The 27,850-nt window shown below is 42.4% G+C and overlaps 1 protein-coding gene across 1 annotated transcript; it reads left to right on the top strand.

Moving 5' to 3' along the window:
- The first annotated feature begins 605 nt into the window (after positions 1-605).
- On the top strand, positions 606-27,570 carry LOC148852701 (MICOS complex subunit MIC10-like). The gene is made up of 3 exons (XM_088944192.1): positions 606-2,142; positions 11,893-12,032; positions 27,321-27,570. Exons 1-3 carry the CDS (start codon positions 2,013-2,015, stop codon positions 27,333-27,335), a joined length of 285 nt encoding a protein of 94 aa, XP_088800318.1. The 5' UTR covers positions 606-2,012; the 3' UTR covers positions 27,336-27,570.
- Positions 27,571-27,850: the final 280 nt, after the last annotated feature.

Genomic DNA, 27,850 nt, shown 5'->3' with positions numbered 1-27,850 from the left:
GGCTTTACCAACAACTTCTAAGAAAATGCCGCATGTCTATCTTTTTCATAAAAATGAGAATGCCACATGTCTAAGTGATAGGGGGTTATAGTTTGGTAGTGGGTTGTGTGTGGGCTTTAGTAAGAGTTTCTTAGAAATTGCCACATATCTAGCTTTTTAGAAAATGAATAGGCCACTAGTCTAAATGGTGGGAATGGGTTGTGGAGTTTAACAACAACTTTTCAAAAAATACCAGGTATCTAGATTTCCAAAAAAAAAAAAGAAAATACCACGTCTAAATGGTGGGGGGCTCTAGCCCGAAAACCTTTATATATGTATATTAGATATTACATATAATAAAAGCCCTGCATTACACGAACCCAAGTAGCTCCTTGGGACTCTATAGATGAATAAAAACAGGATTAATTTCTTAAATTATCCTTATAATTTTTAGCTAATTTCTTAAATTATCCACTTTTTCTAACAACTACCTAAAACTTACCCTACCGTTAATATTCCGTCTAATAATATATACACATGACATCGCATGATCGTTATATTTTTAAAAATCCCTAATATACCCTTTTATGGTCGAAAACCCCTAAACCCTTCGTAGAGGTTTCTCCGACCAAACCCAGTTTCGGACCTCGTCACCAACTGCTGTGTTCAAACTGTAAGCATCTCATCACCGATTAAATCCGAGATCATCACCGACTGAACCCGAGATGAGGTAGTCGAGGCGAGGTGGGGGAGGGAGGGTTTGGCGGTGGCAACTGTTGTGTTGTAGTACCTCATCACCGACTGAACCAGAGATGCAGCGGCGAGGCGAGGTGGGGAGCTTGCAATTGAACAAATCGAATGGGATTTCTCTCTTCTTCTCCTTCTCTGCAATCAAACAAATTGAACAGGGATTTCTCTCTCTTCTTCCCCGTCTCTGCAATTGAACAAAACCGAACCCTTGTCCCCTGTCCTAAAGCGATTACAAGTTCTCTCTTCTTCGTCTTTATTTGTCTTCTCTACAATCGAACAAACCGAACAAGGCTCTCTCTCATTGTTGAAGATGCTAGATGTTTACAAGTTCTCTGATCAGGGTCAGAGCGAGAGGTGTAGGGGTGGGCAACTTCTGCCGGCAGTGCGATTTTGTCGGTGGTTCTCATCGGACACAAGCGACTGAGACTAACTCTGGAACCCTAGAAGGAGAACGAATTAGAAACCATGGTGAAGCTTGGAGAAGCTTCTTCACCTATAAAGAGTCATTCCAGAAATAATGGTGCAACTTCTAGAATAAAACTGATCGAATCATGGTGAAACTTCTTCACCTGTAACCATGATCGTCTGATCACATCTCAAATCAACGATACAAAGACTTGAATGGGCCTTTGTAAAGAGTCATTCCAGAAATCTCTTCGGACACATCAAAGACTATTAGCCAATATAATAACCTCTTCTCTTGTCATTAACGTGATCTCTTCCTCGATTGATCAGCCTTCTTTTCTATCCAAGTCAGACTACTAAACCCCTGTCCTAAAGCGATTACAAATCCCCTCTTCTTCATCTTCTATTCGTCTTTTCTACAACCGAACAAACCGAACGAGGCTCTTTCTCCTGCTTCCTTTCCATTGTTGAAGATGCCAGACGATTACAAGTTCTCTGGTTAGGGTCAGAGCGAGAGGGGTCGGGCAACTTCCGGGGGCGGTGCGATTTTATTGGTGGATCTCCTTTCTCTGACACAAGTGGCTGAGACTAACTCCGGCAAAACTTAGGAAACCTAGAAGAAGAACGGAGGAGCATCGAACTTCGGTGAAGTTGGAAACCGAGAAGAAGAATGAAGGAGATTTTGAATTTGATTTAAAGGCAAAATAGACATTTCAACGCTTAATCAATTAAGTAAAGGGTAGTTTAAGAAATTTACCCTAAAAAAAAGTAGTTCCTTGGGAAAGAGTTATTGGGTTTATATTTGGCAAACTTAACGGGCTAACCCTCGCGGCTCGCCCCTCTCGACTTTGGAGAAATAAGAATAACAAGGTCCTGCAATGGCAGTAAAAAATCAAATTCCTCCACAGTTCGACCTAAATGCGAAATGGGATGAATGCCTTGATCTAACCGTCCGTCGATTTGTCTACTCTTCCTTAGCTGGAGCTTTTGGCGGTCTCCTACTCTTCAGTAAGTTCTGATTTCTCCTTTTCTTCTCTTCTGCAAATGGTTTCATGCTGTTGATGCTTGAAAAATTCCAAATGTTTTTATTGGAGTTGTTTAGTTTTTAATTTATATTTCTCCATTTCATTTATGCTGGAATTTTGTTTTGGAATGATTTCCCCTCCCAATGGTTAAGCATTTTGATCGAACTTAGGGGATGAGATCCTTCCATTATCAACAGAAAAAAGGGCGAGGGCTTCTGAATGTCTTATTTCCAGTAAAGATGTAAATTCTTCTCACTTCTCAGTTACTTCCAATATGCAAAGTGCATTTTAGATTGCTTTCCAAATTATTGAGGATATCTTCCGCTTATGATATACATAGAAAGGGCTACTCATAGCAGGGGGTAGCCTGTCCTCAGAAATCCATACAGTTAATGTACCACAGTTCGAGGGGAGAAAAAATTGAATTTATTCTATGGAAAGATCCTAGGTGATCCACGCTGGCGAGCTAGTCAGCAGCTTGATTGGCCTCTCTATGAACATGATGGTCTTTGATATCAGTTCCAGCTTCATGAGCGATATTTATACTATCCTGAATTATAACACTTGGTGGACCATTCAATCGTCGATGGTGAGCTTACTCCCGTTCAATCCAAATTTTTTGGTTTGTATACTGAGTAGCCATCAGTTGAGCCTTCCTATTATCAAGTGCCTCTGTAATGCTGATTCTTGACACCCCTACAGATCTTGCAGAAATTTGAAGAACCCTCCATCATTATCCCTAGTTATGCAGCCAATGGCCACTTTGTCGTCATTTAACCTAGAGGCATCAAAATTGATCTTTACCTCCTGTGCATGGGGTGGTTTCCATTTTACCCAAATCCAATTTCTTTTTCCTTCATTCTCCTCATTTGTATCCCTGGCTCCCTGCCAGGCCTATGATTTGAGGTAGATGTCTCCTGTCTCCTCTTATTTTGTAACAGATTTTCATTTTCCTGATAGGGAGCATTGATAGTTTATGCCCATTCCTCTTTGTCTTAGTAGTTTCTTTGTAGGCAGGTTGTTAGGGCTGTCAATGGGTCAGTTCCATCCGACTTACCAAACTGATTATATCAGTTCTGCTTCTGTGATTTTGTCCCAATAAATGATTTGTTTGGTTCTGGTTCCTGCTTGCTTCAAACTGATTAAGGCCCTAACCGATTATTTTCTTAATAACATATAAAGGTTTCCTAGTTTTCTTGTACTTTTTGTTATATTTTGTGTCAAATGGTAAATTTGATAGACAATATATAAGATAATTTTTATTAAAACACTTGGTTTATTAACATATAAATAACTTACTATGTGATGTCATTTTATTAAGATTATATTATCAAAAATCAAGTTTTAAGTTATTATTTATGTAAAAATAATGTTATCTGTCAGTATAATTGGGTTGGGCCTGATTATCTAATTATTAATCGAGACAATTTTGGGTCTATGATTTTTGTCCCAATTAATAATAAGTTTACGATTGGGACACCCTGTCTTGATCCAGACCTGATCCATTAACAGCCCTACAGGTTGTCCTTTAGAAGGAACCAAATAAAAACCCTATTGTTTGAGCCCTTTGGGATGTTATTGTATCTTCAAAATCTTGTTTAGCTCCTTGTTCACATGATTTGGTAACGGTTGGTTGTCAAGGGCCATCCTATTTGTTGGTTTTGCTGTGAATCTCCTATTTGATACTTTGTACAGATTGCAAGGTGGAGAAAAACAGTGAACATTTGAGAGTTTCAAAACAGAGGAAAGGCCACTTTAAAGAGTAGAGAGATGAACATGCCAATGGTGAGGCTGGTAGGAGTTGAAGCGGTAGAGTGGTTTCAAAGCTTTGTAGGAGCTCTACAGTTAAGAAAAGAGATAGCGTGGAAGAGAATTTAAAGCAGAAAGGAAGAGTAATAATACTAAGGGGAGATTCATAATCCTTTATGAATATTTTGGGAAAGGGAATAATAGGTGGTCTGCTTTCGTAAAGGCAGAAGAAGTGAAGGGTGGAAGGAGCTACTTAGGGTGGTACAGGAGTTCTTGAATCAGAAAGAAGAAGGTCAAAGCTTGAGAAAAGGAAGCTTAGGAGAGTATAAACCAATGTTTTAAAACGTGGAGGTGTGACGCAAGGCGTTCCACTACCTAGAGGTGTGAGGCGTAGTTCAAAACACTAGAGGCGTAAGCCTCCTGCTCACAAGGAGGCATAAGCCTCCTTAAGAGGAGGGGGGTTAGGTGGAGGAAGGGGCGGAGGATGAAGAGGAAGGGGGATCTCATTTTTTATTTATTTTTAATAAAAATAAAAGGGAGGTCTTTTTGAAGCGGAGGTGAGCGAGCAAAGCGAGAAAAACAAATTGGGCTGCATCAAAAAGGGGACTCGGGGTCTAGGGGATAAAGCCTCCCAGCTGAAGGGGCAGGGGGCAAACCACTTTTTTTTTTAGCTTTTCTTTTCTTTTCTTCCCTTTCCTTTTCTTTTCTTTCCTTCTCTCTTTTTTTTCTTCTCTTTCTTTTTCTTTCCCTTCCCTTCCCATTCTTTTCCTTTCCTTTCCTTTCCTTTTTTTCTTTTTTCTTTTTTTTTGTCTTTTTTATGTAAGATGTGCATGGGGTGCATGAGGCGTATGCCTCTAGCAGCTTCATGAAAAAAGTGCATGAGGTGTATGCCTCAGAGGTGTCAGCGCCTCTGGCATAAGCCTTAGGGCATTTTGGGAGTGCCTCGCTTGGAGGCGCGCCTCCAGGCGTACGCCTCCCATGCCTTCTAAAACACTGGTATATACAAACCTAAAGAATTGGAGGATGAGAGTAGAAAGGATCAAGGAAGAGATACAGAGAAGATCTCCTTTTGCTGGGGAAGGATGTTGGAAAATTGAACTTTGATGGAAGTAGCGAAGGAAATCCAGGTCCTTTAGGTATAGGTGGAGTGTTCAGGGCTGAAGAGGGTCAAATTATTGCCATGTATTCAGGTCCTATTGGATGGGAGGATTCTCTGAGAGCTGAAATGTTGGCAGTCTTGGAAGGGGTTAAAAGAGCCCAACAACTGAATATCAGAAAATTGATGGTGGAAGGTGATTCTAGGCTGGCTATTAGTTGGTTACAGAAGGAAGAGTTTAGTTTGTGGAAGTACTCAAATGAGAAAAAGAAAGTTAATCTGGTATCTCAAAACATGGAAATCAAGTTTCAGTGGACTAAAAGGAGTGCCAATTCTTTGGCAGACTCTTTGGCCAAACAAGGGGTGGGAAGATATTAATAAAGAAAAGGGGGTGGGAAGAGTTAATCTTTTTTGGGCAATTTTGTAATTTGAAGTATACTTTTAGGGAGAGTTAAGAGATTTTAATGCTCCTTCCTCTTGTATCTTACTTCCTTACTCCAATTCTTAATAAAAGTTTCTGTTACTTATAAAAAAAAGGATGCGGGAGGATGGGGGAAAGTGGGACTAGCACCGTGTTCCCTCGGTTCAGGGTGCAGGCACCCATCATCATCACATTTTTCTTAAACAAGGAGACGTGGAAAACAAGGTGAATGCGAGAGGATGGGGGAAGGTTCAATTTGTAAGCCACCTCCCCTACTTGGCCCAAAAAATCTGGGTGCAAACTTAGGCCACTTTTGGTGGACTATTGGAACTGGCAGTAGGGCTGGAGTTTTAGATAAACAAACTTCCCCACCTGATATGATACCGGTCTGTGCTTCTTGTCATACCAGGCCTTCATCTGCCATTGGGCCCGGGTCAGGTGCTCTTTCAAGGATTTCAAAATTTCATCTCTTTGTTGTAGCACTTCCTCAACCTCTGCCACAGATGTGGAGCCAAGTTCATAGGGTAGTATCAAGGGCGGTTATCTTCCATACACTGCCTTAAATGGGCTCATCCCCAGCGATGAGTGGTAGGTGGTGTTGTACCACAACTTGTCCCATGGTAACCAGCGTACCCATTGCTTGGGCTTCTCCCCTGTAAAGCACCTTCAGTAGGTTTCTAGACATTGGTTTACAACTTTGGATTGATCATTTGCTTGGGGGTGGTAGTTAGTAGTGTGGTTTGGTTGGGTCCCTTGGGCCTTAAAATATTCAGCCTAGAAGCGGCTCATGAAAGTCGGGTCCTTATCCATCAAGATGGAAGATGGAACAGGGTGTACCATGAAGACGGGTCACTTCCTATACAGAAGTGTGTGCCACTTAGGCTGCTATATATGGGTAGGCCAACCCAACAAAGTGATTGTATTTGGTCAACTTGTCCACTATCACCATTGTCACCGACTTACCCATGAATATTGGAAGAGTTGTCATAAAATCCATGGTTATGTCCTCCCATACTTGTGCCAGAATTGGAAGAGGAGGTAACAATCCGTTTGGGGACCAGTTATCATACTTGTTGCATTGGCAAGTAGGGCATTGGGCTATAAACTACTAAACGACCTTCTTCATCCCTATCTAAAACAAATGTTGACTTACCCTTCGATAGGTCTAGAGTATTCCAGAATGGCCTCTTAAGGACGAACAATGAAATAGCTGCAACAACTCCGAAAAGAACTGTGAATGAGCTGCAATTACTAGACGACCCTTAAAAAAGAGATCTGGGCCCACTAAACGAAACCCAGGGGCCATGGTGGGGTCCATTTTAAGTTTTTGAACAAGCTTCTAAAGGGCTTCATTCTGATGGGCTTCTTCCTTTAGCTTGGATGGTAAGGGAAAATTGGGCCTGGACTCGCTCAACATGGTCACTTCATGGGTGTGGGATAGAGCATCCATTGCTTTGTTCATTGGGCTGGGCTTGTACTCTACTTTGTTGTCAAACCCCAACAACTTATACAACCATTTCTGCTGCTCCGGGCTGTGCACTGGCTGCTCTAATAGGTGTTTGAGGCTCTGGTGGTCTGTATGGATTACAAAGGTGTGGCCTAATAGATTGGATTTCCATTTCAATACTGAGAAGACAATTGCCATCAACTCTTTGTGATAGGTAGATTTTGATTGGGCCTGGGGAGATAGCACTTTATTGAAGTAGGCAATGGGCTTGCCAGCATGCCAGGAATTCCTTGAGAGCCCAGATGGAATTTGGTATGGGCCAGTTCATCACCATTGCAATCTTGTTGGGTCGGCTCTAACTTGACCTTGAGAGACAATATAGGTAGTGCACCTCATTTTGGCCAAACAGGCATTTTTGTTTCCTTAGCATAAAGCTAGTGTTGCCTTAAAACCCCCTAAGTAATATTCATGTGCTGTAAATGGGATTCCCAACTATCACTATACACCAAAATGTCATAAAAAAATATGGGGATAAACTACTGAAGGTAAGGCCGGAATATGTCATTCATTAGGGCTTGGAAGGTAAACGGTGTGTTGGTTAATCCAAAGGGCATAACTAGGAATTTGTAGCGCCCGTGAGTTCGGAACACAGATTTAGCTTTGAGAACACAGTGGCAGCCTCCAATTCATCCAACAACTCATCTATCACTGGTGTGGGAAATTTGTCCTTCACGGTGATGTGGTTCAAGACCTGGTGATCCACGCATAACCGCTACATGCCATCTTTTTTTTTTACTAATAGGATAAGAGAGGAAAAAGGGCTGGAGCTGGGCTGTATCCTTCCCTTTTGCCTCAAGTCGGTTACAATTTTCTCGATCTCAAACTTTTGAAAATGGGGGTATCGGTATGGTTTCACATTGGTTGGCCCAGTCCTGGCATGAGGGGGATCTTATGGTCTATGTCCCGCTTTGGAGGAAGGCCTGTGGGCTCTTGGAAAACATCTCGGTAAGTTTGTAGCATCCTTTGTAGTTCAGTGGGGTTCATTCCTCTAGGCCCATTGGGCCTAGCTGATTGTGAAGGGCTGGACTAATTGGTTCCATTCCCAAATAGAGAATGACGGGGGGGGGGGGGAGAAGTGGTGGTCTATTTGAAGGTCAGTCTCAATTCTTCTTGTAGTCAGGCACAATTGTAGGTAATTGGGCCCAATTGTCGTATCCATTGAATGCCCAGAATCACATCGGGCCGCATCAATTCCAGTGGATATAGATTGTCTTGAAGTTGGTGCCCCTACACCTTGATCCTCACAACTTTGCATATTCCATCACAACTTAGTTTCTGTCCATTGGCCACATGGATCAAGAAGGGGGGCACGGGTTCCACTGCTAAGTGGAGCTGGTCGACCAACTATTTTGATACAAAATTCAGAACTCCCGCTATCCACTAATATAGCCACTTGATTACCCCCAATCACCGCCCTAAGTCTCATGGTGCAAGGTGAGGAAGAACTAGTCAGAGCATGGAGAGAGTCCGGTTCCTTCTCTACATATTCCTCGACCACCACAACACCACTAGGGTCCGGTCTTCAACGGTGAGACCCCCTTCCTCGGTGTCATTTGGTTCCAATAGAAATAATTGTGGCTTTTTGCAACGATGTCTGGGTCCAAAATTTTCATCGCAGTTATTAGCAGAGCCCATGCTCATGACGTGATTGCATCTTTGCCCAGGTAAGACGCCTAAAGGGTAAACCATTTGGCCAATCGGTTTGGGAGGGATCGGTTCAGTTTTGGTTGGAGGGGTCTTGAGGATGGGTCCGGTCTGGCGCAGCTTAGTGACCTACTTAACCGATTGCAAGGCCTTCACTTCATATCTGGTCTCATCCCTTAGCCCCCCGCCACTAGCGCTAGCGCTGGTTCAGGCCACACTAGAAGCCAACCTCTCGAACTCATTCTAATACTCCCTCACTGTTCGCACTTGTTTTAGTCTAGATAGAGCTTCGTCAAAGTTCTCAAACCTCGATGCTCCAAAACGGTGACATATGGCCTTCGTAAATTCCGACCACCCAATTTGGGGGTTAGAACATCGCTACCACTGTAGCCATTGGATGGCCTCCCCTTAAAAATGGATCAAACCATTGGTGCCTAGCGATTTCATTTATCTCAAAGAATCTCTTTGCCCTAAATATCTAGGAGATAGGGTCCTCACTTGAAAACTTGGGAAACACCAGTTTGGCCACCCTTCTGAATCTAGCTCCTATGTGTGAGTGGCTGGAATGGCTCGAACCTTTGCTATCCCCTTCGTGCTGGTTGAAGTGAGTCGACTTCAGGTATTGGCTAGCCACCACCGAAATGGAGTCCTTCAGCTTCTTTAGCTCTCCGAACACCTTGTGAAGTTCTTCAATCTTGTCAATGCGACCTTCCATATCTGACGATCTAGTGTTCATCATCTTGTTGTTGCTTGCAACGGCTCTGATACCACTTTGATGGGATTGCCCACTGCTAGAGGTCTCTTCGAGGGGGACCTAACCTCCTAACGATAGAAGAAGAAGAGGAGGGAAATGAAATAAGCCAGGTCTGCCTTATTCCTTTATTCTCAAATATTTATAGTACTCGCAAGGAATTCACGAGACATGTGCATGGTACTATTCACTGTTGATGTGTCTTCCTTGTGTACAGGAAATGAATGGGAGGGTGCTTGGCTTCTATCATTGGGCTTGGCTGCTTGTGGGCCTCAAATGACAAGTTGGGCTCAGCCTTTAGCTGGCTGATGATCTGGTCCTGGGCTTGTTGGAAGGGTTTTGAATCCATCATATGGATGGACGAATAATGCTAAATGACTTGGTGAAGTTTCAAAAATTTTTTTGACCCTTTTGGGAATTGATTTTTCGGTGAATTTGAAAACTGAATTTTCTGGATCAATCTTGCACTGAACCGGAGCAGATTCGAAACCAAATTGAAAGGAGATTATACTTGACATGAAGACCACAAATCACAGCTCCCAAGGTGGAAGTTCACGCCCAATATCAGTCCCAAAATTGGGCTTCAATTGAATATGGCTCAGCTATGGGAGAAATTGATTCAACAACTCTGATTTCAGCAAATCTGCTATCCAACTGGCTTGGATCGAGTGGAATGAGTGAGCCTGAATTTCTTAAATGTTTTTCTTGCAAGAACACAGAAGAAAACTGATAGAAATCAGTTCTTGAAAGCTTAGGTCAAAATAGGGTTTCTTGAGAGATAAGAGAGAAGAGGAGAGAACAAGAAAGTGGAGTGAGAGTCCAAGAATGGTTCACCCCCACTTCTCTCTTTAATCTCTATATGGAGCAAACTCCTAATCTTATTAGGAGTTGATCTAAATCTGATTTGGATTAGAACTTTTCTTTTCTTAATTGATAAACATAATCCTCTTAAGAGGATAAGTGCTCCATACCAGACCCATACCCAGTTTTGACACAAATCAAGTTGTCATTTGACAATTTAACTAGTCATATTAGTAATGGGCCTTAGGCCCATTTCTCTAGGCTCACTCACGTTCCTAAGTGTTGCATGGCCACTTTGAGCCTGATATTGTATGGCGTGGGACCCCACAAAGGTCTCACACAAGTCCATGAGGGTTTGGCCCCAACTCTAAAAGAGATTGGGCTGAATTCATTACTTAGGGCAGTGAACCCCTAAGCCAATCAACATGGGCTCAGTCTGGGCCCAACATTTACACCTAAATGATCATTGGATTCAGCCACCCTATGAAGACTTACGGATAATGCATTTATGTTAGATAAAGTCCATAAGGTAATCAGCCCTGTAATTGTCTCTTATACTTAACCTCTTGGCCCATAATGGTTAGAACACTACCCAACAGGGAATGACTTCTCCCCTGGCTGCAAGGTGCAATGTCACACTCTCTGCGCAGATGGGTCCTGATATTAAAACCTTTTGCAAACATTTTTGTTAAAATAATAATATAATATATAAATATATTTTGCAAAACCAGATTTCAAACACATGTGAAATCCACTACCAACAGTTTAGGTTTCCATCAGAGAGAGTGTAAACCTTGATATTCACTTTGTCTGACAAAGGGGTTGATCTTATCACTATGATCATCCACTCAAGTAATTTCCCAAATTGTCCCAACATGCCCGATATTTGACTCTTGATGGATCTCATTGGTTGGCACATCAAAGGTAGTCTAGTCCACTACTTAGTAGTATTATAATCAGGTTTGGGGTTATGTGCAACTTTCCAGTTTTGGCCATCTATCTCCAAGGTCTAGGGCATAACTGGAAATTGGTCCGGGTTTAGTGTTTCTTCCAAACAACCATTGTCTGTGCTTTGGGTCTAACCCTAGCAGCTGTGACAAGCTGCTCCAACTATTTAGCAGCACACCAGTGTCAGTCTTGTCAGGATAAACTCTCCAAGTCTTTCTAATGGCTGATAACATTCTAAACTAACACGAGTCTCATAAGTGTCCAGTTTAAGGGGTAATACACAAAAAATATACCAATATAAATATGAAACAATAATGTATTTTATTCATTTACAAATAAATGTTCATGTACATCAATTTGATTGGAGTTAAGGGCATACACTATCTAACAGGGCCGCCACTTGGGCCAGGAACTCAACACGTCCCATTAAGACCCAGTAGCCCCAACTACCATTCCTAATCCCATATACATCTTTTATCAACACAAACTGGCTGCCCAAGTCTCTTACTCTCTATTTGTCACTACCCAATAGCTATATGCCTCCTTGGGTGTCCATTGAGCTTGAGATCTTAACTCCCTCTTTCATTTTTCTTTTATCCCATAGAATGTTGCTGTAGCTCCATAGGCCTGCATTATTATTTGATAGGCAATTCAAAGTTATTCATGAATTGCCTTCCACCAAGATGTCTTCAAAGTTTAATGACTAGTTAGCTTTAAACCCTTGGTGTAAAGTCCTCATAGATTTCAAAATCTTATAAATCTGCTACAACAGGTACTATGGTATGCTAATTAATTTATTCTTGCTTCTCAAATCAGGGAATCCTGTCACACGATGGGCATCTGTAGCTTTTGGTGCTGGAGTGGGTATTGGATCAGCATACAACGAATGCTGTCATAAATTTGAAGGTTCACCAACGTTGGTGTCTCCTACAACTTCAGAGGCTGCTACTGTGCAGGTAATGTTAGGATTAATTTGTACCATTTTGTTACAATACTTAAACAAAAGTTTTGCAGTTACCGGTTAGTTTTCTATCTGCATTTTTTGTGCCATTATGTATTGTAATTTGTAATAGGGCCATTGGTTGGTGCAATGGTAAGACCTTAGGCTGGCAAGTATGATAAAATGGGTTTGAGCCTGAGAGTGACCACTTCATGCAAGAAATTGGCATAGGTTAGGTCCTTAACCAGTCCACCCCTCCCAAAACATTTGATAGCTGGGACCATCAGTGGGTGATGGGCCTTTTTTGTTTTGTTTTATCGTTTTGTAGAAATTTATTGGTCATCTATTAAGGTCCATTTTTTACTGAAAAGTAGCTTGGTTTTCTGTCTTATACTGAAACATTAAGTTTTAATAAACTTGAGTTTAAAATACATGCCTACATTTGAATGTGCAGACTAAGGTGGGGTTCAGTTGTTTTCAAAATAAGGTGTGGTGTGATTGAGAATTGGTGTTTTGAACTATTGGTATCACTTGAGGGTATTTATCCTGTGGTGTGGTTGTCTTTTGAACCATGCAACTTCAAAGAGTGTTTTTACAGCCTGTGGTATGGTTGAAAAAGCATTAGGCCCCACTCCAAAATAATAATCATTTATCATGTCTTACCATATTTGATGAAATTATGCTATATAAGCAAAAAGAAAATGATATTTTCAAGTTTCTGGGTCTGAAATACATAAATTTAATTATTCAGAAGGCGGGAGGATTGTTGAGTCTAGAACCAGCAATTTGTGGTTCTAGAACCACAAACCTTGCCAAAGAACACTTTTAACTGTCATGTGTTCCAGTGCCAATTGAAAAACAACACACTATGGTATGAATACCCATAAAGTCTTCATGTTTGTCTCTGGTAAAACTTATTTAATCCTGGAAGCCTCTTTGAGTCTTTTCTCTAAAGTGGGTTTTAGGTAATGACGGCTATGTGGTAATGATGGTGACATGGTAAAGTGGAGGAGGTGATGGAGGAGTGACCAAGAGGAGAGAAGCTGGAGGAGAATTTTTTGCCAGTGATGGGGTGGAGAAGAGTTCTGCTTGTGGAAAAGAAGAGATTTATCCGTGAAGAAATCGGTGGAGGCTCAGCAGTTAAAGTCAGAGAAGATAAGAGGTCGTTGGTGGTTCTAAGCAGGGAGGGGGTGAGTTGGTTCAGAGGTTTCCTCGATGGCACAATCTATGCCATCACTAAGGCTGGGTGGAAGGGAGAGCTGGTCCTATCCAAGAAAAGGCTCTCGGTGGAGAAGAAATTCAATAACAGGGGTGCCTTCGTCTAGTTAACTGAAATCTTTGGGAATGGCAAAAAGCAAGTAGTTTGCATCCCAGAAGCGAAGGCTAAGCAAGGCTGGATTCAAGTTGCTGAAGCTTTAGAAGACTTCGAACATAGGAGATGGTTGCTTGAAAGGAAATCGAACAGTCCTGTTACGGTTCACGAAACTTCAGCTTCAAAAAATATCTCTTTTTCACATGGTGGGGAGGAGAGGGTAGAAGAGACCAGAGGAGTGACTGCAGCCATTGCTTGCCCAAAGTTACTGTTAGAAGGAGGTTTGGAGGACTGGGGGAAAAGGAAGGTACTAAGATTAGAAAAGAGGGTGGGCAATTAGAGCAGAGTACTTGATGAGGTGTTCCCTGCAGTAGAAAGGGCTATCTTGGTTCTGTTTGGGTGGACAGCAGCTATTGTTGACCTTGGTTGCAGGTTTGCTGTTTGAGGAAGTGACCAGAGCACAGACTCGCAAAGGTTGGGTGATGCTGGAGAACTGGAATCTGTCTTGCAATGAGCTCGAATGGGAGGAAGAAGTGCTGCAAACAAAGTTGGTAGGGCTCCTGTTCAATCTATGGAAGCAGGAGATTTTCTCCCAAGTGGTGTCTCTCTGTGGGGGATCGCTGGTAGCGATGAACACCTCATCCCTCAGAGCGGCCAGGATCAAAGTGAAATGCCCCCAAACCAGATCAGATTCCAAGGTCAATGGAGATTTTCTCTGAAGGGCGCTGGCAAAGAGCTTGGTTGGTGCTGGAAGCTGAATTGTTGCTGTGGGAGAAAAGTAGGGAGGAAGAAGATGATGATGAGGTGTCAAGTGGACTAGTGGAAGGGGATTCTTTTAAATCACCTATTGCCCCTTTTTTGGAAGGAGGACAGTCGAATAGAATTTCGATCGGCTTCAACTTGCCTTTAAAGTTCGGTATTTCAATATTTTTTGAATTTAAGAGGCTGGATGAACTGAGAGGTGGGTCATCCTACGTGGAAGCATTAAGAAAAGGGTCTAAAGAAGTGACAACAGCTGAACTGGGTTCGAACTGCCATACTCATTCGCATGTTAAGAACACCCCACGTGCTGTGTTATTGGGCACGTGCAGGCGTGTTTGTGAGTGGTTGGGGGACAATAGATTCGGTTTATCGTCATCCCCTTTGACCTTTGACAATTAAATAGAAGTATCTTCCTCCAAGGTGAATTGGGCGAAGCGATACAAACCTAATCCTTGCTATGACGGGGCCAAAACAGAATGGAAGGAAGTGGAAGAAGATGACTGGTAGGTTGATTGTGAAGATTCTAGTGATGACCTGACCTCTGAAGACGAGTCAAGCATTGGTAGCGTTAAAGGCACAATTCAGATCTGTTTGGAGAACGAGGATGACCTTCAATTAGCTCCTCTCTTTGATGAAGGAAAGGTTGCCGCTGATTTCAACTTGGGCGTACAAAGTGGGGGCCATCTCTACTCAACAAAAGACTTAGAAGGTGAAGTGTGGCTATTCTCAGGGAGCGGGTTAAAGAACCTTCCTACGAGTCGAGAGGAATAGAGATTTCCAAAGGGATAAGGATTACAAGCTAAACGAGCGACAAAGACAAGACAAGCAGTTGGTGTTTCGGTAGGGGAACTGGGAAATTGCAGGGAATTTGTTGGTAGGGGGCAAAGCTCCAGATTTGGTTAATTCGGCTACAATTTTGGTACCTTCCCAAGATGTTAGAATTGAGAACAGGGGTGTGGTGAGTCAATGACAAAGCTGGGATATGGAAGCTTCTTCTACTCCGATGCTTGCTTTGTCTTCCCCATAGTTGTCAAGATGACTAGGTGACTTTTAGAGGTCACCTCACCTAATGCCAATATGGTTTTCATATTATGATAGGGTACTACCTACCTAAGGGTTCTTTCGAGGGGAAACTGACCTGAAAGAGAGAGAGGGAGAGAGAAGAAGGATTGTATTCTTGTTAGAGGGCTCAACTTATATAATTGTGGTTGGCCGTTACACTGCAAATTCTAACAACTCAGTTGGTTACGATTTCTTCGGTCGTGGAGTTGGTTGTGATTCTCTCGTTCGTGGTCTGGATATGCTCTGATGCAGGACGAGGGTTCTTCTTTCGTGTGTAAACCACCGTAAACGGTGGTCATGGGCTATTAGCATAATAGGCTGGGCTTGGGCCGGTCCTTGGGTTCTCATCATCTCCTCCGTCTTTCAGAGCGACCTTGGCCTCGAGGTTCTCATTTGTTGTAGGTAGCCCATCCCACTCTACTAGAGCCTCCTGGATGACCCGCTTCCCTTTCTTAATCCACCTGAAGTCCGTAATGCTTTTGGGCTTAGTAACTAGACCACTGATGCTTAGTAACTAGACCTCCAGCATCAGTGAATGTGGGTAATGTTGGGCTGACGATGGATTGTGGGCTGGTGCATTTCTTGAGCAAGGATTCATGGAAGATTGTGTGAAGGTGGGTGGTGGGGGGAAGCTCCAATTTATAAGCAACCTGACCAATTCTTTCCAAAATCTTGTAAGGGCCGAAGTAATGGGGCCCCAATTTTGGCCAGACCCTCATTGTGACTGAGACTTGACAGAAGTGTTGAAGCTTCAGGTTAACATATTCCCCGACTTGATACTCTACCTCTCGATGCTTCTTGTCGTAGTAATGCTTCATCCTTTGTTGGGCCCAGTTCAGGTTGTACTTAAGCTCCTGTAGCACTTCATCTTTGTTGATCAATTGTGTCTCCATGGCGGCCACACTGGTGGATCCCACTTCATATGGAAGAATGGCGGGGGGATCCCTTCCATACACGACCTTGAAGGGAATCATGGCTGTTGCCCCTTGGTACATAGAGTTGTACCAATACTTGGCCCCCCCACTGGACCCATTGTCATGGTCTATCCCCTGTAAAACATCTCAAATATGTCTCCAAGCACCTATTTACCACCTCAGTTTGGTCGTTGGATTGTGGATGATAGCTGGTGGACCGATGTAGCTTAGTCCTCTGGAGTCGGAAATACTCCCTCCAAGACTCTCTAAGGAAGGCTGTATCTCGATCCGAAACAATCGACTTGGGAGTTCCATGTAACTTGGCCACATCTCTAATAAAAACTTCAGTAACCATTGCAGCTGTGTAAGGGTGCGGAAGTGCATATACTTGCTAAGGCAATTGACGACCACCATTATAACTAAATGTCTGTTGGACTTGGGCAACCCTGTAATGAAGTCCATAGAGATTTCCTCTCACACCTGTCTGGGTATTTTGAGAGGCTGCATCAATCCGGGAGGTGCCTGGGAATCATACTTCTGCTGCTGGCAAATGGAACAAGCAGCCACATATTGTTGGACCCTCTTTCTCATACTAGCCCAATAGTAGTTTGAGGACAACCGTTTATAAGTCCTTGGTACTCCAGACTGCTCCCCTTGTGGTGAGTCATGAAATAGTTGTAAGAGAGCAGTAATGTGTTGGGAGGAGGAAGGCAACACGTACCGTCCCTTGTATAGCAGATCTGGGCCCTTCATGGTGTATCTTGGTATGGCGGCTGGGTCTTGCTGACAATGGGGCCATATTTGGGCCAACTCTGGTGCCTCACAGGCTTCCAATCTGATTGCTTCAAATAATGGGTGAATGGGTTGGGAGCCCGTCAATTGATGTAACTCGATTACCCTGGAGAGGGCATCTGCTGCCTTATTAGTGGGCCCAGGTCTGTATTCAATAGAGTAGTCATACCCAAGAAGCTTCGAGATCCATTTTTGTTGGTCCTCTGTGTGGACTCGTTGCTCTAACAAGAACTTGAGGCTCATCTGGTCTGTTCGAATGATGAAATGCCGGCCCAAAAAATAGGCCCGCCATTTCTGGACGGCCAAGGCAACAGCCATAAGTTCCTTTACATAAGCGAAATAATTTTGTGTCTGGGCTGTCAAGGCCTTACTGTAATAGGCAAGGGGCTTCCCTTTTTGCATCAAAACTGCGCCTAAGCCAGTACCCAAGGCGTCGCACTCTAGCACAAAAGTCTCATTGAAATCTGGTAGGGCCAGAACGAACGGTATGGATATGGCCCTCTTCATGTTTTCAAATGCCTGATGAGCTTTGGGTCCATAGATAAAGGAGTCCCACTTCAATAGATGAGTTAATGGGGCTGCCATCAACCCGTATCCAGGAATAAAATGCCTGTAATAGCTTGTGAGACTGAGAAAACCTCTGAGAGCCTTCACCGTAATGGGAGTGGGCCAGGCTTGATTACAGGAAGTTGTCTTTGGGTCGGCTATAACCTGCCCTTCTGTGACTATATGGCCTAAATAATGGACCCTGGTCTGGCCGAATATGCATTTGTTTAATTTGGCATAGAACCCATTCTCTCGCAACACCTCCAGAGTTCTTTCAGGATGCTGCATGGACCAATCATGGCTGTATACCAGAATGTCATCAAAGAACACCAGTATGAAATGCCTTGGAAAAGGCCTAAATATGTCATTCATAATGGACTGAAAAGTAGAAGGCGCATTGGTTAGTCCGAACGGCATAACCTGGAATTCATAATGACCATTGTGGGTGCGAAAGGCCGTCTTGGGTACATCTGGGTTTTAGAAGGGGAACCAGGGATTCAGATCTAAACAGCCTTTTGTCACTTCATATCTTGCAAGATGTCTGTTTGGAACCTTAAAAGGTGGATTCATGTATTTGGACCCCCTCTTCTTCTAGTATTTTTTCCTGTGCTTCCTTCTTTAGAGCTTTAACAGTTACTGATTTTGTTGGGCAGACCTTTCCTTTTAAAGAAGTTTGGGGTAAACCAATTCCACCTAGGGTTGGGTTTTTTTGTTGGGAAGCTTCCTTGGGAAGGACTAACACTGGTGATCTCCTTCAAAGAAAGAAGCCTTTTTAGTGCTTATCTCCTAACTGGTGTGTTCTCTATAAAGCTGATGGTGAGTCCTGCTTTCACTTACTAATTTTCCTGTCCTTTTGTCTCTTTTGTTTGGGAATGGTTTCTCTCTTTGTTTGGTTATAGATGAATTCCTCCACCAAATGTTCAAAGCCTTTTTGGTCCTGCCACGGGTAGCTGTACAAAGAAAAGTGGGAAGGATTTATGGAGATATACAAGGGCTGTAGTATGTTGGACAGTTTGGGAGGAAAGAAATCAAAGAGCTTTTGCTGATAAGGAAAGATCCAAAGAGACAACAATTGAAGTAATTACGACAAGGGTAATACATTGGGTGAAATCTCTGAAGTTATTTGAAGACATAACCACTTCAGCCTTGTTGAACAACTGGAAGGAAGTGGCCTGTTCATCTCCTGACAAGATTGTCACTTTACCTCAATGGACTCCTCCTGATCCCGGCTTTATAAAGCTGAAATTTGATGGAAGCAGTGAAGGGAACCCTGGCCCTTCAGGCATTGGAGAGGATTTTAGGAGTGAGATTGGTGAAATTATTGCTACATTTTCAGGCTCAGTTGGGGAAGGAGATTCACTTCGAGCTGAAGTTTTGGTTGTCTTGGAAGGTGCCAAAAAGGCTAAGGAGCTTAATGCAGAAAGGTTAATAATTGAGGGAGACTCGAAGCTTGCAATAGATTGACTACAAAAGGAGGAGAGGAGCATGTGGAGCTACCTGAATGAAAAAAGAACTTTCAAGAGGTTGACTTGTGATATGACAGTGAAATTACAATGGGTAAAGAGGTGTGCCAATTCCTTTGCAGATGCACTGGCCAAACAAGGGGTGGGAAGAAATCAGTTCTGGGCTAATTTGTAATCTTTCCTCTTCCTTGGGGGAGTTAACAGAGTTTATCTCCCCTACCATTGTACTTTTCCTTCATTTTTCATTAATGAAATGAATCTGTTATTGATAAAAAAAGACTGACAAGTGAGAAGAGAAGACAGAGAAGATCGATGACTGAGAAGAGTTTCCATTGTTAAGACCGACGACTGAGAAGAGAAGATAGAAAAGTCTGACTACTGAGAAGAGAAGACAGAGAAGACTGACCAAATCGTCCAGGACCTCCAGGTAAGTTTATCTTCTTCTTCTTCTTCTTTAAGTCGTCTTGTGCTCCTATATTTTTTTTCTTACATTTTTTTAAGAAGTTTTGTTTGGAACAAACAAGGGCTCCAGCGCCTCCTCCTTCAAATGGTCCTATTACTCTTTTATTTCATTAGTTTTGTTTAAATACTTTTGGGAACAAAACTGGGGCTCCGCCCCCTTCTACTTCTGCAACAAGGCTGCACCTCAACTTTCTAAAATTTTTCCTGTATTTTTGCACTATTTAAATGATGTATTTGTGATGCAATTTTTATGTTTTTAAATGAAATTTATAGTTAGTTACTCATTTGAATGGTTTTATTGCTAACAGGTAGTATATAGGTATGTTGGTTAGTACAAAAAACCAATAAAGTAGTTTAGGAGAAGTGGGGATCTTTAGAATTTATGCTTTCAGGTTCCATCGCCTAATAGGTGCCCTGACAACCATGGTCTGCCCCTCTGTCAAACTCTCTGTGGGTTTAGGTTTTGGTACTAATCCTTCTTCTTTTGGTTCTACAGATATTTCAGCTCCCATCCATGACACTGATATGCTTTTGGATTGGAAGTGTCTATAGAAAAGGAGTTAGGTGAATGTTTAGGAGAAGAACTTGCTGAGAAGGTACTAGTGGGAGACAAGGAAGGTTGGTTGTTCTGGAGACTAGGGAGAATAGGTTGTAGGAAGCCGAAGAGGTTGTGGCTTTGGGTTCGGATGGGGAATTAGGGCTTGCGAAAGAGAATTAGTCTGAGGAGAGACCAAGAGGGGAGGAGCTAGGGAAAGGACTAGTGAGAGAGAAGGAAGAAACCAATGAGGTTGAAAGGAATACAGGAAGTGGGGAAACCCAGAATGTAAAGGATCCGATGATGGATCTGGCTGACAAGATGGGTTTGAAAATGGAGAAAGTTAAGGGAAACCCCAAAATAAAATGGCCAAAGATAAGGGAGGTAAGAGGAGAAGAAAATTGAATGAAGTGGAGAAACTTATTAGTAATGTGGAAGGAGATAAGGAGTTTGGTGCTAGAGGAGGTAGGAGGAAGGGGGGATTATGGGGGGGGGGGTGATTAGGGTCAGTTCTTGTTGTGATTTTGAAGATCATCAATTGGAATGCAAGGGGGCTTGGGAGTGCCACGAAAAAGAGAGCAATTAAAGAGGTTTTGAGGAAGGAAAGACTAGATTTTGTGCTGATCCAAGAATAAAAATTCAGGTAGTTGATAGGAAATAGATGAGAAGCATTTGGGGAGAGAGGAATATAAATTGGAGTTTAACTCTTTCTTGGGGTGCTTTGGGGGGAATAATAACAATCAGGAAAGAGGCGGTTCAATGTATGGAAAAATTAGTGGTTAAATTCTCAGTGTCTATCAGGTTAACGAACTTGCAAGATGGGTTTGAATGGGTCTATGGGAAGGGCCTTGGTGTATTGGGAAGGGCCTTGGTGTATTGGGGGAGATTTCAATGTTATAAGATTTGTGGGTGGGTCAATTGGAGGAAGGCAAAGGGTTATACATCAAGCATAAGGAAGTTTAATTCCTCAATTGAGGAATTCTAGTTGAGAGATTTTCAATTGGGATAATCTTGTTTTACTTGGTCAAACCTCCAAGAAAACCCCATTTTGTCCAAGATAGATAGGTTTCTAGTTTCTCTAGATTGGGAAGAACATTGGACAGGTCTAGCTGGGAGAAATTTACCTAAAATCACCTCAGACCACTGACCCATTTGTTTGTTCCAGAGAAGCAGTGAGGGTGGCCCAATCCCTTTTAGGTTTGAAAACATGTGGCTCACTCATTTAGATTTCAAAGAGAAGGTTAAGATTTGGTGGAATAGCCTGGAACAAACATCATTGTGGTATGGCCAAAAATTCCTAAAAAAGCTTCAGTTGCTCAAAAAGAAATTAGAAAGTGGAATAGGGAGAAGTTTGGAAGCTTGGAGGAGAAAAAAGTTGATTTGGTTTCCAAAATTGAGGTAATTGATAGCAAGGAAGTGGTGGGTTCTCTTGGTGTGGGTGATAGGGAGTTGAGGTGGTCTTTGAAGAAGGAGCTTGGGGAAACTTTGCTAAGAGAGGAAATAAGTTGGAAGCAAAAATCAAGAGAGAAATGGATAAAAGAATGGAATGGTAACCCAAAATTTTTCCATGCCGTTGCAAATGGAAGGAGAAGGAAGAGCTTGATTAACTCTTTAATGGTGGGGCAAATGAGGTTATAGACTAGATAGAGATTGCAAAGGCTTTTTCGGAGCATTTCAGGTCTATTTATAGAAGGCCTCTAAATGAAAGGTGGTCGACTGAAGGGTTAGATTGGGAGACTTTGGGGGCAATGCAAGTACAATTTTTGGAGAGAAGGTTTGAAGAGGATGAGATCAAGTAAGCAATTTTCTCTATGAATAGATCAAAAGATCCAGATGGATTCACATTGGCATTTTATCAAGATTGATGGGACATAATTAAGGAGATCTCCTCGTTAGATGGTGTATGCCTTTAGCTCTAATCAGTTGGAGGCCAATTTTGGGACAGATATTGGACATGAACTACCACTCTGGGAGCTACGTTTTGTGGTCTCCATATAAGGTATGATCAGTTTTAATTTGGGTTTTAAATTTGGTTTGGTTCAGTGCAATATCGATCCAGAAATTTCAGATTTCAAAATTACCGGGAAATCGGTTCCTGTGTTTGGTTAGAAAATTTTTGTAAATTCGGCCAGCCACCAAATCTGGTTTGGCCTTGTCAAACTTGTTTTCTAATCCTTCCAACACTCCTCAGGGTGTTTAGTGAATTCTATAGAAGAGGGGTAATCAGCCCGGGGATGAATTCTACTTATTTAGCGTTGACCCCAAAGAAGAACAATGCTATCTGGCCTGGTGATTTTAGGCCCATTAGCCTAGTCACCAATATTTACAAGATTATAGCAAAAGTGTTGTCTTTAAGGATTAAGAATGTGATCCCCCCTTTGATTTCGCAGTCTCAAGGGGCGTTTGTCCAGGATAGGCAGGATCATTGATCAAATTTTTATTGCTAATGAATGTGTGGAGGCTCAAAAAGATTGAAGAGAAAGGGAGTGGCAATCAAATTGGACTTGGAGAAAGCCTATGATTTGGTGGATTGGAATTTCTTATTTGATATTACGAGGAGTGGTTTTGGAGATCTGTGGTGTAGATGGATAAAGGGTTTCTAGCGGTCTAGTCACTACTCAATCATTGTTAATAGGGCGGTGTGTGATTTCTTTGAGGGATTTTATGGACTTAAGTGTGGTCCCCTCTCTCCCTTTCTATTCACTTTGGTTGCTGAAGTTCTAAGCAAATTGTTTACAGCTTTTAGGGGCTGGTCAGTAGGGAGAGAGAATATTTTGATCACTCACTTGCAGTTTGCAGACAATATTCTAATTTTTTGTGATGGAGACTGTAGTGAAGGGGTGGAAAACTTGAGGATTAACTGGTCCAAGAGCCTAGTGGTTGGAACCATCATTGAAGAGAATCTATTGAGGAGCATGGAAGATTCCCTAGGTTGTGATAAAGGAGATTGGCCAATGAAATACTTAGGTTTACCCTTAGGAGATAACCCTAGATCAGCTAGTTTTTGGTCCCTAGTGGTGGAAGTGAGAAGCTATGGCACAAGGTTGTGGAGATTTCCCAATGAAAGTGAGAAGCTATGGCACAAGGTTGTGGAAAGTATTCATAGCAAATCAAGCAATGGATGTGATGATGGGTGTCTTCGTAGAGCTACCTTGGCTCCCCCTGGAAGGCCATCCATCGTGATTTTCTTCCTACCTTCTTACACCATTATCAGGTATGATTTGGCATCTGGTCAGAAAATCAGGTTCTAGGAGGATGTGTGGATCAGGGATACTCCTTTAGGTGACAGATTTCCTTCTCTTTTTGCCCTTTCCAGGTTTAAAGGTAAGCCTATTTCTAACTTCCTAGACCAGCATCACCTTTCTTCAGGACTGAACTGGAATTTTGGCTTCATTAGGAACCTTAGAGAATCTGAACTTTCTATTGGTGACTGACCATTTGAGCTTGTTGAATTCAGTTTTCTTCAGTGAAGGTGGTTCGGATTCTAGAGTCTGGGGTTCTAACTCTAATGGGTTGTTCTCTTGTAAGTCCTTACATTCTTTGGTAGCCACCTCTATTTCCCACTCAAGGAAATCTGGTGTTCTCCCATTCCCCCTAAAATCAGTGCTTTCTGTTGGGAAGTGTTTCATGGTCATAACACCTTTGATTTACTCCAAGGAAAAAGACCAAATTGGTGTTTCATGGTCTGTTTAACCCTATTGGCATTAGCTGTACAAAAAAAGACGTGTGGGACTTTGTGGAGATGCACTAGAGCAGCACTACCTTGGACTGTATGGGAGGAAATAAATGCAAGAATTTGTGAAGAAAAGGAAGGGAGCAAGGAAGCTTTGGTAGAAACACTTACCTTGAGGGTGGCACATTAGGCAAAGAGTCTGAAGCTGTTCTCAAATTTCAAGATTGAAGATTTCTTCAGAGCTTGGGGTGTTATTGCTGCATCCTCAACTACAAGACAAAGATCTGTTGAGGCTTGGTCTCCAATAATTGGCTGGAAGAAACTGAATTTTGATGGGAGCTGTTTGGGTAGTCTGGGCCCCTCAGGTATGGTGAGGCCACTAGGAATGAAGAGGGGAATATAATTGCTTTATACTCAGGCCCTGTGGAGCAAGGTGATGTGGCAAGACAGTTTTTTGCTGCAGTTTATGGGGTTGAGAAGGCAAAAGAACTGGATATTAGTAGGTTGATTATTGAGGGAAATTTGAAAACTGTGGTTTAAGTGGCTGGGTAAGGGGGAGGGGGTGGCTTGGCATTCGAGGAATGATTTTGGAAATTCAAATGGCTGTCACAGGATATGTCAATCCGAGTGAGATGGGTGAGAACTGCTAACAGCTTGGTAGATAGCCTAGCCAAACAAGGGGTACATAGAGCACATATGCTTTGGGCTCAAATGTAATTTGTATTGGGATAGCTCCTAAAGCTGGTTTCTTTCACAACTTGTTGTAATCCTGATTTCTTTTAATTAATGAAATCTTTTTCTGTGTTTCTGATCCAAAAAAAATGGTGACATGGTAAAAGCTATTGATGGCGGTGATTCAGGTTTCAGGGTTGTCTGAGGTGAAGATGCGAGCCTGTTAGGGTAAGGGACAGAACTGGTGGAGGTCTGAGAGAGCTAACAAGGAAATGAGATGGTCTGTGATTTTGTAGGGTTTCAGAGGCCAGAGAGGTGCAGGTTATATTGGTTCGAGTAGTGGGCAAAGAGCAGACAATGCCCAGGTTGGCTGGAACACAGTACTGTCTAAACAAGGGGAAGGAAAAGGACGGAAGATCTCCTTCTCTGAGTTAGAAGAGTGGAATGGATGACAGAGGGAGATGCGAAATGGAGAACGAGCTTAACTAGTGGTATGTGGAGGTGAATAGGGAAGGAAGCCAAACAAGGGGTACATAGAGCACATATGCTTTGGGCTCAAATGTAATTTGTATTGGGATAGCTCCTAAAGCTGGTTTCTTTCACAACTTGTTGTAATCCTGATTTCTTTTAATTAATGAAATCTTTTTCTGTGTTTCTGATCCAAAAAAAATGGTGACATGGTAAAAGCTATTGATGGCGGTGATTCAGGTTTCAGGGTTGTCTGAGGTGAAGATGCGAGCCTGTTAGGGTAAGGGACAGAACTGGTGGAGGTCTGAGAGAGCTAACAAGGAGATGAGATGGTCTGTGATTTTGTAGGGTTTCAGAGGCCAGAGAGGTGCAGGTTATATTGGTTCGAGTAGTGGGCAAAGAGCAGACAATGCCCAGGTTGGCTGGAACACAGTACTGTCTAAACAAGGGGAAGGAAAAGGACGGAAGATCTCCTTCTCTGAGTTAGAAGAGTGGAATGGATGACAGAGGGAGATGCGAAATGGAGAACGAGCTTAACTAGTGGTATGTGGAGGTGAATAGGGAAGGAAGCCAAACAAGGGGTACATAGAGCACATATGCTTTGGGCTCAAATGTAATTTGTATTGGGATAGCTCCTAAAGCTGGTTTCTTTCACAACTTGTTGTAATCCTGATTTCTTTTAATTAATGAAATCTTTTTCTGTGTTTCTGATCCAAAAAAAATGGTGACATGGTAAAAGCTATTGATGGCGGTGATTCAGGTTTCAGGGTTGTCTGAGGTGAAGATGCGAGCCTGTTAGGGTAAGGGACAGAACTGGTGGAGGTCTGAGAGAGCTAACAAGGAGATTAGATGGTCTGTGATTTTGTAGGGTTTCAGAGGCCAGAGAGGTGCAGGTTATATTGGTTCGAGTAGTGGGCAAAGAGCAGACAATGCCCAGGTTGGCTGGAACACAGTACTGTCTAAACAAGGGGAAGGAAAAGGACGGAAGATCTCCTTCTCTGAGTTAGAAGAGTGGAATGGATGACAGAGGGAGATGCGAAATGGAGAACGAGCTTAACTAGTGGTATGTGGAGGTGAATAGGGAAGGAAGCCAAACAAGGGGTACATAGAGCACATATGCTTTGGGCTCAAATGTAATTTGTATTGGGATAGCTCCTAAAGCTGGTTTCTTTCACAACTTGTTGTAATCCTGATTTCTTTTAATTAATGAAATCTTTTTCTGTGTTTCTGATCAAAAAAAAATGGTGACATGGTAAAAGCTATTGATGGCGGTGATTCAGGTTTCAGGGTTGTCTGAGGTGAAGATGCGAGCCTGTTAGGGTAAGGGACAGAACTGGTGGAGGTCTGAGAGAGCTAACAAGGAGATTAGATGGTCTGTGATTTTGTAGGGTTTCAGAGGCCAGAGAGGTGCAGGTTATATTGGTTCGAGTAGTGGGCAAAGAGCAGACAATGCCCAGGTTGGCTGGAACACAGTACTGTCTAAACAAGGGGAAGGAAAAGGACGGAAGATCTCCTTCTCTGAGTTAGAAGAGTGGAATGGATGACAGAGGGAGATGCGAAATGGAGAACGAGCTTAATTAGTGGTATGTGGAGGTGAATAGGGAAGGAAGTGAAAGAAGGCTCTCTTAAAGGCATGCTTGGTAGGGAACACCACTTCAAAACTATCGACTGAGTAGCTTCAGGCTTGGGCTAAGAGGAGATGGATGCTAGAGGTTGGAGTGAGGACAAGGAAGTTACTAGAATCATGACTATTATTTGTTTTCCTCAACAAGGAAGAGGTGAGAAGGGTCTGGACTCTGGTGATAGGAATGTTAAGGGCAATATTCTCCACCTTGTTTGGACTTGTGCAAGTAACGCTGGAATTTGATCGTCAGGAATTTATATTGGGTTCACATATTTGGTTTACCACTTCATCTTTGGAGGTGTGGTGAAATAGATAGGGGAGGTGTGTGGTGGCTATGTTGAAATGGATAATTCCTCCATTCCCAACATGAGTATCGGTGTGTAGATATTTTAATCATTGGTCTAAGTTGCTTAAGCAAGGTCATGATTCAACAGTTAGGCTCAACTTGAGAGAAATTAAGCATTATGTGAGATGGGTATTTTTTTCCCTTTCAGTTTTCATTATAAATAATAGTAATGGGTTAAAAGCCCTTCTTTTTTCTCACATATTGGCTTATTTCCTTCTCTCTCTCTCTCTCTATCTCTCTCTCTGAGCTTAACTGTGATGCAATTACTTTCTCTGCTTGATCTAGAGGTATAGTATCTAGGTGTTGCAGTGCAAATTGCCATTGATTCCATTGCAGGATGGCCATTATTACTTATCCAGGTCTTTGCCTTGATCAATTGTCAGCTTGTTTGTCATGGTGATTATTAGTTTTCTTGGTGCTCGGTAGGAGTCCATCCTGGGCATGTTGCTTTCTTAACTTTAGTGTATATTGCATTTTTCTTATTCCTTGATAAATAGCTTATGCGTATGAAAACATATAAACTCTGCTGTTGAATTATTACAACCACCAAGCTCACAAATTTAACGGAGTCGATTGACTGGATGTTTTTAAAGCAACCAGAAAAGCACTTGATATTTGTGTTTGTGGATGATTTATGAACACGGGTTATTAATCGTTGCTTTCTTCCTTCCAGCACGAACAGGACTGAGATAAGAGGCTGGTGGAGTAACTCCAGAGCTGTCAGCGTTTGTCAATTAATGTTGTTTTTTTTTGTTCATCTTGAGAATGTCGGATTTTTTAATGGGTTCTGTCCGGGTACCCTGATGGGTCAACCGTCACTGGATATGCCTAGAAAGGTCTTACATACCCTAGCCCTTTTTTAAAGGGAAAAAGCAAAAATGTATCCTAAATGTCCAATTTAAGCGCCATAAATTTAGAATGCATTTTGGGGTATTTTACGTAAGTTTTAAAGCATTGAGCCATCGATACATATATCGGCCTATACAGTCCAATATGTATTTTTTTTTTGTTAAAACGGTCCAATACGTATTAGATCTAGAATAACAGACACTTGGCATAATAGGAAAATAGGAGTTTCGAGAAAGTTATTTAGCATCGACACGGTATCAATGTGTGTATCTCTATGTATCACATTCCTGTTAATGGAAGTTGGTTGAAATTTTGTCAATGAGCGTGTATCATGTATCACATGCTTGTGAATGG

Source organism: Nelumbo lutea, chromosome 5 (assembly GCF_056320005.1).
Source record: "Nelumbo lutea isolate HS-2025 chromosome 5, American lotus-T2T, whole genome shotgun sequence".
Classification (NCBI taxonomy): domain Eukaryota; kingdom Viridiplantae; phylum Streptophyta; class Magnoliopsida; order Proteales; family Nelumbonaceae; genus Nelumbo; species Nelumbo lutea.
Note: the sequence above shows the minus strand (reverse complement) of the source record. Positions and strands in the feature narration are given on the sequence as shown.